At 39.6% G+C, this 14,228-nt stretch overlaps 1 protein-coding gene across 5 annotated transcripts in view; it reads left to right on the top strand.

Annotated features, from left to right (window-relative positions):
• nf1a (neurofibromin 1a) overlaps positions 1 to 14,228 on the top strand; it is a 133,759-nt gene that overhangs the window by 49,176 nt on the left and 70,355 nt on the right. For 3 of the 5 annotated variants that reach the window (XM_084558069.1, XM_084558071.1, XM_084558067.1), the window contains exons 20-29: positions 335 to 718; positions 1,085 to 1,224; positions 1,865 to 1,987; positions 2,221 to 2,304; positions 2,411 to 2,527; positions 4,969 to 5,150; positions 5,273 to 5,484; positions 7,414 to 7,575; positions 7,670 to 7,767; positions 9,589 to 9,724. In XM_084558069.1, coding sequence (XP_084414195.1) covers positions 335 to 718; positions 1,085 to 1,224; positions 1,865 to 1,987; positions 2,221 to 2,304; positions 2,411 to 2,527; positions 4,969 to 5,150; positions 5,273 to 5,484; positions 7,414 to 7,575; positions 7,670 to 7,767; positions 9,589 to 9,724 — 1,638 coding nt within the window. The remainder of the gene's footprint in view (positions 1 to 334; positions 719 to 1,084; positions 1,225 to 1,864; positions 1,988 to 2,220; positions 2,305 to 2,410; positions 2,528 to 4,968; positions 5,151 to 5,272; positions 5,485 to 7,413; positions 7,576 to 7,669; positions 7,768 to 9,588; positions 9,725 to 14,228) is intronic. The other 2 variants (XM_084558070.1, XM_084558068.1) reach the window with 1 other exon arrangement.

Here is a 14,228-nt window from a genome sequence, read left to right as displayed (position 1 = left end):
TTGACTACACTCATGTGTACGTTAAATAATAATGGCTTTTGCAGCTGGAAACTGGCATTGATCCGCTGTGCGTTAGACTGAGCATATTTGTTTTTATTATCACAACATCCTGTTTCGGCTGTGTTATTGCGGTGATAAAAGTCTTTTGGCGATAAAAATTTTCAGTGGCCGACTATTTGGTGCATCCCAAGACAAGATGCAGTGAGAGGGAGTCTCAGCTTTTGTAACTTGATTGATTGCCATTGAGCCTGACAGTAAAATGTATGAACCAACATACATTAATGCTCTCTGGTGCTGTGTCACTGACACTCCTTCTGTCTGTGTCCCCCTGCAGCAGGAGTGGATCAACATGACGGGCTTCCTATGTGCTCTAGGGGGTGTGTGTCTCCAGCAGCGCAGCACCCCCGGCCCAGCCACCTACAGCCCACCTATGGGCCCCATGAGTGAGCGCAAACACTCCATGATCTCAATGGGCCCCTGTGAGGTGTCCAACCCCATGGCCTCCTCCTGCTCTTCATCGGCCTCTAGCGAGACACCTGTCAGCCGCTTCCTGGACCGGCTGCTGGCCCTGCTGGTGTGTGGTCATGATAGGGTTGGGCTCCATGTTCGCACCAATGTTAAAGACCTCCTTGGGCTGGAGCTTAGCCCTGCCCTCTACCCTATGCTCTTCAACAAGCTGAGGAACAGCATCGGCAAGTTCTTTGATACTCAGGGACCGGTGAGTGCATCAGTGGGACTGCTTGTTATAATGTAACAGTTTCACAAACTTGTCATTAGTATAAAAAAGAGAAAAATGACCCACTTTACTGGTGAGCAAAAATAAATTCTGTCTATATCTGTCATAGAAATAATACAGATTAAATCATAAATTGGGTTTTCATAACACTTCTATTAATATTTTTGCGTGAATTTAAAAAATTGTCTTCAGATCCTTTCACGTTTTCATGTATTCTAATCAATAGTCAAGGAGTTAAAACGCCCTGAAACAAGTTGTTTATTGTTTGTAACAGCACTGCTTTGATTTTTTTGTGGTACCAAGGTTATGTTACCGCTGAGATGCATTTAATAATTCTCTTGTTTCCAGGTTCCCATCAACGACACTAACACACAGTTTGTGGAGCAGACCATAGCCATCATGAAGAATCTGTTAGATAACCACACAGAGGGTAGCTCTGAACACCTGGGACAGGCCAGCATCGAGACTATGATGCTCAACCTGGTCAGGTAATAGCTGAATACACAAACAGGGTTTAAAACATTGTACAGAGATAGAAAATATAGATACACTTAAAATCCTAAAATAAAGACTGGTGGAGCACTGGTGAATTTGAAATGCTGAGTGAAGTACATAGAGGGTTAGGGTACGGTTGTTGTTTTTTGACAGTGAACTTTAATATTTGGGGTAGGGGAAAAGAGATGGGTTACAGTCTTGACAGGTCACCAGTCTGTTACAGTCTAAACGACCATGCACCTGTATTTTTTGCTTTTGAGTTTTTCTGTCAACATTTTCTGTTTGTTTGTTTTGTTGTATTTGTTTTCAACTAATTTGGAAATATTTTTAAATCCTTTGCCAGACTCATAGGCATACATGGAAACTCTTTCAGACCTTAGCACAACAGCTGTTAACTCAATAGCAAAGACAACACCAGACTCAGAACTAAGAGGTTCAAGTAACATGGTTCCACAGTTAACTCCCTGAGGAGGGTCTAGTTTTTGGTCCATCATTTCTAACCAGTGATCCTAATTTTATGGATTTGACAGTGTGCTGAATGTTAGGGACTGGCTCACATCTCTGAAGCCTGAAATTCACTTGTTAATATATAACTGATTTTATCTGTTGTGTGACCTGTCCTCCAATACTTAGGTATGTACGTATCTTGGGTAATGCGGTCCATGCAATCCAGATCAAAACCAAGCTATGCCAGCTTGTAGAGGTGATGATGGAGAGACGAGATGACTTATCCTTCTGCCAGGAGATGAAGTTCAGGTCAGTGACACCAGCTCATACGTTTACATCACTGTGGTTATTACCAGCTAATTTAACAATGCTACCTCTAGGACTCAAGACCAGGGTCCAACGCTACTTCTTTCCATTTTAGTTTGATGGTTGATGCAGAATATAAGTGCGTTATGACAAATATTACAATCTTGCACTTTCCTCCACTTATCATTCAGGTGCTAATTGAGTTTGGAATGTTTCACTCACACTGTCATTTGCAGGAACAAAATGGTGGAGTACCTGACAGACTGGGTCATGGGAACCTCCAACCAAGCCGCTGATGATGACATCAAGTGCCTGACGAGGTGTAGCTCTGTTACATGTGCTCATCAAAACCAGTGCTTTATAAGGAATAGAGTAAGCTAACTTTTCACTGTGTTCTTCTTCTTTGTGTGTCTGTGGGATGTGCAGGGACCTGGACCAAGCAAGTATGGAGGCTGTAGTATCTCTATTAGCTGGTCTTCCTCTGCAGCCAGAGGAGGGAGATGGAGTTGAACTGATGGAGGCCAAATCACAGCTCTTCCTCAAGTAAGAGCACACCTGCACTCTCTTCTCTGTGGTGTTACTTGTAAGATGTGATAATTAACTTACCTCAACAGTTGTTCACAATCAGGTAAAGACAAGTATAAGTTTGATTTAAAGCTCATCTGTTGTTAATAATGCATACTGTTGTTATGTATTATGATTAGTAAATTGTGCTTTATCTAGTCACAGAGTTTTCATGCGTGGGTAGTACAACACGCTGGGCCAAACATTTATCTAGTTTCTATCCAGATTCTTGTGATTATAATTGTTATCCACAATCATATTAAAAAAAACAAGCAACTTAAACATCAGCTTAAATGAAGATTTATTAACACTTTGTTCTAATCCATAATGGAATTACAGCATGTTATGCGTTTGTGAGTGTGCGATTGCATATGGAGTCTTGGATATTAGTCTAGTGTCATGGGTGCATTTTCCATGAGAGCAGATGTTCCACTTCAGTAGCATGTCACCATGGTGATCACGCACTTCATATTATTCCAAACAGCGCTGGTCCAGCTGCGGTAGATGCCAATCCGTTTGCCAGAATGTCGACTATTATTCGACGGTAGCAGCAGCTGTACAGATTCTCATAAACATGCTCACAAAGAACCTCTTTCAGGGAAAGCAAGAGCTAGGAAGAAAGCAAGAACCAAAGTAGGGGTCACCAAAAAGAAGGGTCGCCTGTTGTGATGTAAACCAATACAGTACATATATAAGGCAAAATCTTGGTCCAAAATCAGTAACAACGCTGGAAGTTTAAAATAGCTAATGGCTTAAATCCAAAAAAGCATTAAAAAAAGGAAGGCAACTGGACTTATAGGGTTTTTTGAGAAGACGTTTCACGACTCATCCGAGAAGCTTCTTCAGTTTTAGGGGAAGTTTGAGGTTTAAGTAGGAACTTCTACTGAAACTTCCTTGTTTGTGTCAACAACCAGAAACCGGTGCAGCTAATTTCCATTAACAGTTAGATACATGACACCTGTCGTCAAGTATCTAACTATATTTGGAATGATTTCCCCCCGAATATGTATTTAAATATAGTTGATATTTCTTACCTTGCTAAACGGAAGTTTATCGCTTTTGTCAGTTTATGTTACTTTTGATTCCACTCCCCACTCAGTTTATGCCTCACCCCCACGCCAAAGGCCAAAATAGTGAAACTGGAAAATACAGGCTGAAAGTGAAGAAATAAGTCTGAAACTAAAACAAAAAAAAGAGAACATCTCTGAGCTTTGAATTTCAAAGCTAATTAAACCTTTGGCTGGATTTGGCCCCATAGACTGCACCAGTGCTAAACCAGCATGCTTAATATGCATGCAGACCGTAGCAAAGCAGATAATCTAAAGCCCCACTTCATGCAGTTCATGCTGCCATTTTTAATGCTATCTGCTGTGCAAAATCAAATCACCCCAAACAAAAAATAACAAATACGATAACGTTATACAAGCACTCTGTACCTGTAAATCAGCATCAGCAAAAGAGAATACAACAGTTGCACAATGGTTGTGGATCTATTAAAGCAGGTGCCATTGTCAGCTATCACTGCAACAAAAGGAGTAGAAATTTTAGAGAGGTGATTTTCCAGTCTATTCGACAATTTGAAGAAAACAGAAGCCACATTACTAGTCATAGACTAAACTGCTATGGTACATCTGTTTTGCATGGTTCTTTTTTTTTGTTTACTGAGCATGCAACTGCGGAAATCATATTTATTAAACTGACACAGTTCCTCAATGCTAATGGCTGGTAATGGCATTTTGCTGATGGGTACACTATTTAACAATAGCCATTTGTTGTTATTGATGTTATTGGTGGTCCGCAGAGATAAGTCAGGTCTTTGTAGAAAAGTTGGCATAGTTATATTTGCCTCAGGATTCTCCTGCTGTGTGCCACTTGATGTAGCGCTGTAGTTAGGCATTATTTTGGTAACTGGCTATGAACATGGTGCACACATTGGCATGTATATCATTAAAACTTGCATTGTTTAAACAACGCATGTGACTAATGATGGCAGTAGCAGCAATAACAGCTTATCAAATAACAAATCATCTTAAAACTTCTATTGGCACAATGGAATAAAAATAAAAAAATGGCAAATTAACTGCGGAACCCTGAATAAGTTGGCAGAGCATTCAGCCTTCTGCAGCTCTGGAAAAAGCAATGGTAGCTGTGTGATAAGGGCTTTCATTGTGTATGTGACAAATAACTTTTGACTTTGAATTTGAAAGATGTGTGAACAGTCCTATTTCCTTTTATTATGAAATACAACCACTACAACCACTAGAGAACAAGGAATCATACCTGTCAAGTTCAACAACAGTGCACCAAGGTTCGAAGTCATGACCAGTTTTAGAGGAATGACTGTTTCCCCTCTTTACTGGGAGTAAAAGTACCTCCATGGAGAAGTCTGTTTTAATAATTGTACGGTTTGTGGTGTGCAGGTACTTCACTTTGTTTATGAACCTCCTCAATGACTGCAGTGAGGTTGAGGATGAGGGCCAGGCAGTGGGGGGACGGAAGAGAGGAATGTCCCGACGCTTGGCGTCCCTCCGTCACTGCACTGTCTTAGCCATGTCTAACCTGCTCAATGCAAATGTTGACAGTGGCCTCATGCACTCCATTGGTAAGTCAGCACTCACTAGTCGCTGCTGAAAGCATAATGTTGGGGGGAATTGTGAAAAGCTGATCGTGAAAAGGTCTGCAGAGTTTTTTCATGAATACCATTCTCAATTTCTTGATTTTCAGGTCTGGGTTACCACAAGGACCTTCAGACTCGAGCTACTTTCATGGAAGTACTGACCAAGATCCTGCAGCAAGGAACAGAGTTTGACACACTAGCGGAGACCGTGCTGGCTGACCGCTTTGAGAGGCTTGTGGAGCTGGTCACCATGATGGGAGATCAGGGAGAGCTGCCCATCGCCATGGCATTGGCTAATGTAGTTCCTGGATCCCAGTGGGTGTGTAACTCTTCTTTATTGAGGACTGGTTTCAAACATGATGTTGCCAGTGGGCCTCTGCTCACGCGTTGATATAGAATCACAATTTTAAATAATTATTAACAGCAACTAGGGATGCAAATTAAATAAAAATATTTTCTCAAAAGTCAGCTAGTTATTAATATAGGATTCATCAGTGAAATTAAAGCAATAAAATAGACATTTTTTCCTCATGCCACACAAACCATTTTTAAACATGATTTTAACGCTCCGCCTCCTGCAAAATTATTATTTTATTAGCTAACGCTAATCATCTATGTAATTAAAAGTTGGGAGTTGAATAGGTAGCCAACAGTATTGCTACGTATTGCTTACAGTTGTAGCCAGTGAATGGCAGCCGTATGTACAGGTCAGTGTTTGATTAAAATAATTTTTCCGAATAATTAACAGTGTTAAAATTGTACCTGTTCATCTATTACAGGTATGACTAGTCTTTGTAAAAACGAAAATGGGCCACTTCACTGCGGTTTTCTCCATCTGCAATGCACAGACATCACCAAAGAATGCGTTTCCTCCTTTGCCAATTCCTTACAGCAGTTTCTTTCTTTAGTTTTGTCTTCGCCAAGTGAAATGCATGCTCAGTTAGGTTGAGATTAGGCAACCTGCTCTGCCATTGCAGAATATTGCACTTCTTTACCTCCAAAGCCCCTGTGTTGCTTTTATAGTATGTTTTGCATTGTTGTCTATCTGTAGGTGTGTGCCATCCAGACTGCTTTGCTTAATTCTGCTCAGTCTGAGCAGACAGTCCCTGTATCAACTTACTCCTGTCTGACACCAGACTCAGAGGCCATTTATAGGAAACCTTTGCAGGTGTTTTGAGATAATTAGTTAATTAGAGTGTGACACTATGAGTTTACAATATTGAATTTTTGCAATATGCCAATATTCTGAGATACTGAATTGTTTTTTTTTTCCATCAGCTTTAAGCCGTAATCAAATTAAAATTAAAATAAATAAATGACTGGAATATATCAGTCTGTGTGTAATGAAACCATATAATATATGAGTTTCAATTTTTTATTAGAATTGCTGAATAAATTAACTTTTCGATGATATTCTAATTTACTGAGATGCACCAACAGTTGAAACCAGATGTTTACATACACTGTGTTAGAGACACATAAACCTTTTTTCCTCACTGTCTGAAGTTAAAGCAGACTAAACCTCTCCTGTTTTAGGTCAGTTAGGATTACTAAAATTATTTCTATTTGCTACATGCCACAATAATGAGAGAGAGAATTTCTTAGAGAATTTTGTATTACTTTCTTCAAAGTCAGAAGTTTACATACATTTCCTTAGTATTTGGTAGCATTGCCTTTAAACTGTATGACTTGGGTCAAACGCTTTGGGTATCCTTCCACAAGCTTCTCGCAATAGTCTGCAGGAATTCTGATCCATTCCTCCTGACAGAACTTGTGTAACTGAGTCAGGGTTGTAGGCCTCTTCGCTCGTACACGCCTTTTCAGATCTGTCCACAAGTTTTCTATGGGATTGAGATCGGGGCTTTGTGATGGCCACTCCAAAACATTGATTTTGTTGTCCTTAAACCAGTTTGTAACTATTATGGCAGTATGCTTAGGGTCATTGTCCATTTGGAAGACCCATTTGTGCCCAAGCTTTAACTTCCTGGCTGATGTCTTGACGTCCACATAATGTTCTTTCCTCATGATGCCGTCTATTTTATGAAGTGCACCAGTCCCTCCTGCAGCAAAACAGCCCCACAACATGATGCTACCACCCCCATACTTCACAGTAATCCTAACTGACCTAAAACAGGAGAGGTTTAGTCTGATTTAACTTCAGTGAGGAAAAAATGTTTATGTGTCTTTTAACACAGTGTATGTAAACATCTGGTTTCAACTATGTATATGTATGTGTTTTAATTTCCAGGATGAGCTAGCCCGAGTCCTTGTGACATTGTTTGACTCCCGCCACCTCCTCTACCAGTTACTGTGGAACATGTTTTCTAAAGAGGTGGAACTGGCTGACTCCATGCAAACTCTCTTCAGAGGAAACAGCCTGGCCAGCAAGATTATGACCTTCTGTTTCAAGGTAGAAAATACTCCACAAGGCCTGTTATTAATTGCCTCGTATGACAGGCTATACTGTATGTATGTTACTGACTGAGTTTGGTGTTTTTTGTTAGGTATATGGAGCAGCATACCTGCAGAAGTTATTGGAGCCTTTATTAAAAGGGGTCATCACGTCCCCTGAACACATCAGCTTTGAGGTAGACCCCACCAGGTTAGTAAATGCTTCTCTCCTCACCAATTTCCCCCAACAACTAATTTACACTATAACTTATTTTAGACTGTTGTCACTCATCTGTACTGTATACTATATACATGAAACAATCTCAAAGTATACGATATAAAGACACTGAATGCCCAAATTGTAAAACTCTCCGTGCATGGTTTATATATCAATGTTTCCCATACAATGTTAATACTATGGCGGCCTGCCAGGGTCTAATTTGTTTCCGCCATGGTCTGATAACGAATCGGAAATATTTTTGCATCTCTCAAACCATGTTTTGCTGCCGTTATTTTTCCTGTTTTCTCACCAATGCATCTCTCCCTCCCCTCCCCAAAGCCTCCGTACCCCAGACCCTCAACACACACCGGTCGCTCACCTTCACATAGCATGTGAAGCTATTTGTGTTGTTAAAAATGTATGTTACTGCCACTATTTAAAACCAGATGTTTCTGCTCTTCATTTTTTCGGAGGAAAAGACTCCAGACATAACGTGAACTAGCTTCACTTTATAAGCGTTAGCTAGCAAAGGTAGATTGAAAGAAACTGTTTTCTATAAATTAGATTTTGTAGGTGTCTCGGTGGGCTCCCTCACCAGTCTTCTTCTTGCCTGGTCACTCAGGTTGTGAGGACAGCCATCTCTAGTCAGATTTAAATGAGCCATACCCCTTCCATTTCTTATTGATGGATATAAGTGAACCCTGTGGGATGTCCAGTATAGAAGAAAAAAGTCGAGGTACCAGGCTGGACCAGATGTTGCCTTTACCTCTTTCCTTCAACATTTAATATAGTTCCTTAGAGTTTACCGATGTCTGGAATATCCCCAAAGTCAGAAAGAATCACCAGAGAAGTCAGGAGTTGATGCAAGCAGAGTTTATTCCTTAAAAGATATAAACCCGAGTTTCAGGATGCCATGCTGAATCTATTGTCTCAGTTTCTGTTTATATAGTGTGGGGCTTCATTAACATATGGGGCTGGATACGGACCTTTTCTAAAAAACCCAGGTGCTTTACCCTGTTACAAATGGTGTCTCCCTGTACAGTGTATGTTCTTTTATAAAGAACCCCCCTAATGGTGTACATTTCCCTCATCATGTCTCTTCTCTCAAGTCAAGTCAAGTTCATTTATTCTCTGCACCTATATGTTGGGTTTTTTTTTATACCCTGGTGTGTTTTTTTAGGGGAGGGGGTATTTTTTTCCCATGTACCATAACAAATGTTAAAAATAACCATATTGGATTTAGCGACAAACAGCAGCAGCCTGTTCAGGTTTATATACATTAACACTAAACATAAGCTGTTAAGACGTATGGACAAAGTGAAAACTGATTTTTTACAAACGAACATAAATTAATTAAATATATATGCATAAATACCCCCCCCCCCCCCCCCCCCCCAAAAAAAAAAGTGACTGGCCTAATTTCACCAAGGTCCAACTGGTGGATGCAAGTGGTGTCACAATTAGTAAAATGGAGATCACCTGACTACAGATGTGTGTCAAGTGCATATAGCATAAAAACAACAGTTTATGGGAGCTCTGGGAGCTCACTTTCCAATATGAAGTTTGGTAGCACAGGGAGAAAGTAGATCTCATTTTCTTGAGTCCGTGTTGTGCCGGGTCTGAACTGAGTAGGATTGATTGGCAAGGAAATTGTGTCCAAATTGCATGGAGGTGCTTTGTTGAATATCTAAGCAACCTTTACAGAGGCATTGCGGTATTTTGCATCAAGAATATATGTACGAAGAACTGGATAATAATGTAGACACAACTTAGGAATTTAAAGTCTCGCATGCTTGCTGTGTGTCCCATTAGGCTGGAACAAGGTGAAAACTTGGAGGAGAATCAGAGGAACCTGCTGCAGATCGCTGAGCGCTTCTTCCAGGCCATCACTGGTTCATCCAACGAGTTCCCCCCACAGCTCCGCAGTGTTTGCCACTGTCTCTACCAGGTAGACACACACCCTTCAGCTGCCTCATTTCACCACAGACCCCAGCTGCTCACCCAATCTTTGCTCTTTTGTGTTCTGTGTCATTTAAACATTTCAAGCTGTTCCCTCACAACTCTGAGACCTCTGATGCTGTTCATCTTCCTTCATCACGTGTATCAGTGCACAGCTATAGAAACCATTCAACTATAATAGATTATGCTGATGCAACTAGCTGCTACTAATAGATGCATACTTATCGTCAAATCCTTCCACTACAGTTTAATTCTCAGATCTCAAACAGTACCACTGATTAAAAGTTGTAGGTTTTTCTAAAACTATTATTATCAACTGTTCTATTGTTTTCTTAACTTTTGCCAACATGACAGTTGACTTCACTCCAGTTGGGTTAAAACTGATTTAATTTAAGTTGTGGCAGTCAGAATATTATAGAGGATTTTCATTATTGACAAAGTGTTCAATATTTCCCTAAAGATCTAGGTGATACATTGAATATATTTTGCATTTTCCCTAAAATAATGACCTACGCTGTTAAGTAGATTAATTAGGGATGCCCTTAATATTCGGCCGCCGAAAATGGCCCAAAAGGGCTTTTATCACCGAAACAACACGGCTGAAACAGGATTTTGTGATGACGCAAGCAAAAACCGCAGCCAGCACGGGCTTGTCTGGAATGGCCAACATGTCTGTGGTATGGAGGTATTTCAGTATAAAAAGTATTATATAAAGACCCACGGATAGCGATTTGCAAAACGTGTAATGCTGAAATTTCAAGAGGGGTGCATCTGCAAAGGATTTCTCCATGTCAGGTTTAATTTATCACCTGAAATCCAAACTTCCAATCAGGGAAGTTTCCCAGCGATGGTGCGTCGACCGGTAGATCGCGAAGGTAGTGCGGATAGATCGCGTGCCATTGAGAAAAAAAAAAAAAAATGTTTTAGATGTTAGTCTAATCATTTATCTGTTGCCACTCCAAAACAAACAGCAAGACAAACGTTATTTTTTTATTTTATTTTTTTTTCACTTTTTCTTGTGTCATGCCCGTTCAGCGGCATGTGCTATTTTTCTAAAGGTGCAGTGCACCAGTTTTTCTTAATAAAAATAAAAACAAATATGCTCAGTCTAACCGCACAGTGGATCAATGCAGATTTCCAGCTGCAAAAGCTTCTGCTCCATTGTGATTTAATATACACATGAGTGCCAAGTTAAACATTTTATTTTGAATTTTATTTTATTTCATATTGTGCATTGTTGAAATGTGCTAAATAAATATTTCCATAATTTTGTAATTGATTTATTCTTTGAAACATTAATATTAATTTATGTAATTGCAATGCCTTGATTTTAGTACACAGTCATAGCCATAAATGCAATGGTACTAATAATTGTCATAATAATTTCTTTCGGTGTTTCGGTTTTCGGCCTTGGCATCTTCATTTTCGGTTTCGGCCAAGAATTTTCATTTCGGTGCATCCCTAAGATTAATGCATTTTTTGGGGAACCCTTAATTAAGCTTTTACTGAAACATTGCATAGTGGGCTACTCCTATGAAATATTACAGTTTAACACGGCAAGTGTGTTTGACCATATAACCTAGATTTAAGTACTACATATAGAAATATTCTTCTTCTGGCTGAAGGAGGAATTCTTCACAAAACACATTTGCACAATTTCTCATTTAAGCGTGCATCCAGTAGTAATTGCACATAACACATCACGCGATGTGTAATGTAATATGAGCAGCAGTGAGAAGAAATAATTAATTAATGATCTCTTACCATCGACAGTATATCTTAACATTATGCCTACTAGATCTTTGGCTCTGCATGATACATTCCTGTTTTAATGACAAAGAGTTGGATATTCTCGCCATCCACGCAGACTTTGGACAGCGATAGTAAAAAATGGGTCATAAAAAGAAGCATTCAGAATCATGGTGTTCTCTTGGGGTGTCAATGCATGCCCTTATCCCCACCAAAAATAAAACTTTCAGCAGAGACACCAAAATGACCTTGCTCATCTGCTGCTGTAAAATGAACCATGCTTTAAATACTTAATATACAGTCTGTTGCAACCACTCAAGCCCTGCGATAGACTAGCAACCTGTCCAGGGTGTACCCATGGGATAGGCTCCAGCCCCCCTGCGACCTTTCACAGGACAAGTGGTTACAGATGATGAATGAATGAGTGAATGAATGAATGAATGAATGAATGAATGCAACCACTCAGTATTTATGACACAGGCTTCTAAGTTATTATTCGCTTCTGCAGTGAGATTTTTTTACTTGATGTAATGAGAATCGCAATGAGATGATAACATACCCAGATATAGAACACACATGTTAATAGCTGGGATGGTAAAAACTTGTAAAGGCAGGCTGTGGCTGGGGCAGAACGAGCTTCATTGCAGGTTTTATTGAGTAACATTTTCAATCACTGCACTGTTGACAGATGTGTGACGATGAAAAAAAAAAAATCAAAACTCATCACATCTAAACTTTTTCACCATGATGAAATCAGGTAAGACGTCATGGCAGTCCATCAGAAATCATATACGCAGTTCTACTCTCATATGGTCATTGTGTTGAGCTCATATGCTGCCACAAAGATTGTATTGGTGGCATTCTGTGCCTTTATTTAATGGAGTCTATTGGTAGAAGCCAGGGAAAGATTGGATAGAGGGATGGAAACAACACATAACAAAGATGCCCCGCCAGATGTGAACTGGTTGTGTTCACCCTAAGGCAAACAGGATGCCATTTAGGTAAATGTTTTTACATAACTTCTCAGCTGTACGTCGGCTTGGTCAATACACAAGCCAGACTATTTTTGAAGTGCAGTGCCTGTGAATGAAATGTACATACATTTTTATCACCACCATAAGCAGTTTTAGATCTGATGAATCATAGCCAGTCAACACAGATGAAGCTGTATCACTATTTCCAACAAAGAAAGTTACAGCTAATACGGAAAATAACCAAACATTTCGCTGCCTTGTACAGCCAAGACACCCACAAAATTACCTTCCACTGAATGATGTATTCATAACTGTAGAAATATTATGTTGTTATGTGCAGTGCTGCTTAAAAGTTTTTGTGCCCTTCAGAATTTCATACATTTCTTCATAAAAATGACTCCTGTCAAGTCTTGATAGTAGATGGATGAACCCAGTCAAACCAATTAAACAGATATAGTTCCGTATTTTTTTATTCAGGAAAATTAGCCAATATAACATATTTGTGAGTTGCAAAAGAAAGTATTCTTGGATTACAAGTTAATTTCAAGGCCAATTTTAAGTCTATCTGTACAGAAGTGTTTTCAATCAGTGTAATGATTTGTTTTGTTTAAAAGAATCAGGGATTTGTCACAGTCTGATCTTCACAACATATATTTTTTATGATGGCATGGACAAAGGTGCTTTCTGAGGAGCTCAGAAAAAGAGTTGTTGTAGCTCATTAGGCTGCAAAATGCCACAAAACCATATCCTAAAGGGGAACTACTGTTTTTTACAACCTGGACCTTATTTCCAGCATAAAATACCACTGTTTACTCACCAATATCACTTTTGTTTCATTTGTACTTGTTCAGAAGATAATTAGATCAGCGTATATCCATTTAGCGAGAGTGATCAGGGCACCGCAACGCAGCCTCTAAATAACGCATTATCTGCCGCGAAACTCGTTCATTTCGCCAATATGTTGTCATGATACACTAATGCTATCCCCCGTTGAGTCTGGAGTTACCTGTTATCATCATCCGGGATCTGTAGATTGATCTACAGACCCCGGATGATGTCTTCTGACCAGGATAATCTCATCTCTGAGCGGCACGTGCACCCGCGACACCAGAGTGATATTGGTGAGTAAACAATGGTATTTTATGCTAGAACTAAGGTCCAGATTGTAAAAAGAAGTTCCCCTTTAAGAGTTTGGAATCCACAAATCCACAGTCAGAAAGCAGATGTAGAAGATTTAAGATGACTATTACCCTCTTGAGGAGCAGCACCAAACATCACTCCAAAAGTATTTTGTGAAGTATTCCTACAGGTCACAATGGAACTAACTAACAAAGGAGCCAACTAAGGGCCTCTCTCACATTAGCTAATGGTAAGCAAGACTCCACCATCAGAAAAACACTAAACAACCATGGTGTGGGTGGCAAGGTCAAAGACACTGCTCTATAAGGAAAACAAACAAACAAACAAACAAAAAAAAATTATGTCCATCTGCAGTTTGCTAAACATCACGTGGACAAGCTAGAACATAATTGGAAAAATGTTTTATGGGCAGATGAGACCACAGTAGAATTATTTTGTTTAAATAAGAGACGTCATGTTTGGGGACTAAACAGCTCGTGTTAAAAGAAATACCAGACTTAAAAGTTCAATAAATGCTTGTTCTCAAATCACTGAATAATCGTCTTGAATAATCGTGATTACAATATCAATCAAAATAATTGTGATTATGATTTTTGCCATAATCGAGATACTCATCAGATACTCAAAACA

This window comes from Chelon labrosus (assembly GCF_963514085.1).
Source record: "Chelon labrosus genome assembly, chromosome: 13".
NCBI lineage: Eukaryota > Metazoa > Chordata > Actinopteri > Mugiliformes > Mugilidae > Chelon > Chelon labrosus.
Note: the sequence above shows the minus strand (reverse complement) of the source record. Positions and strands in the feature narration are given on the sequence as shown.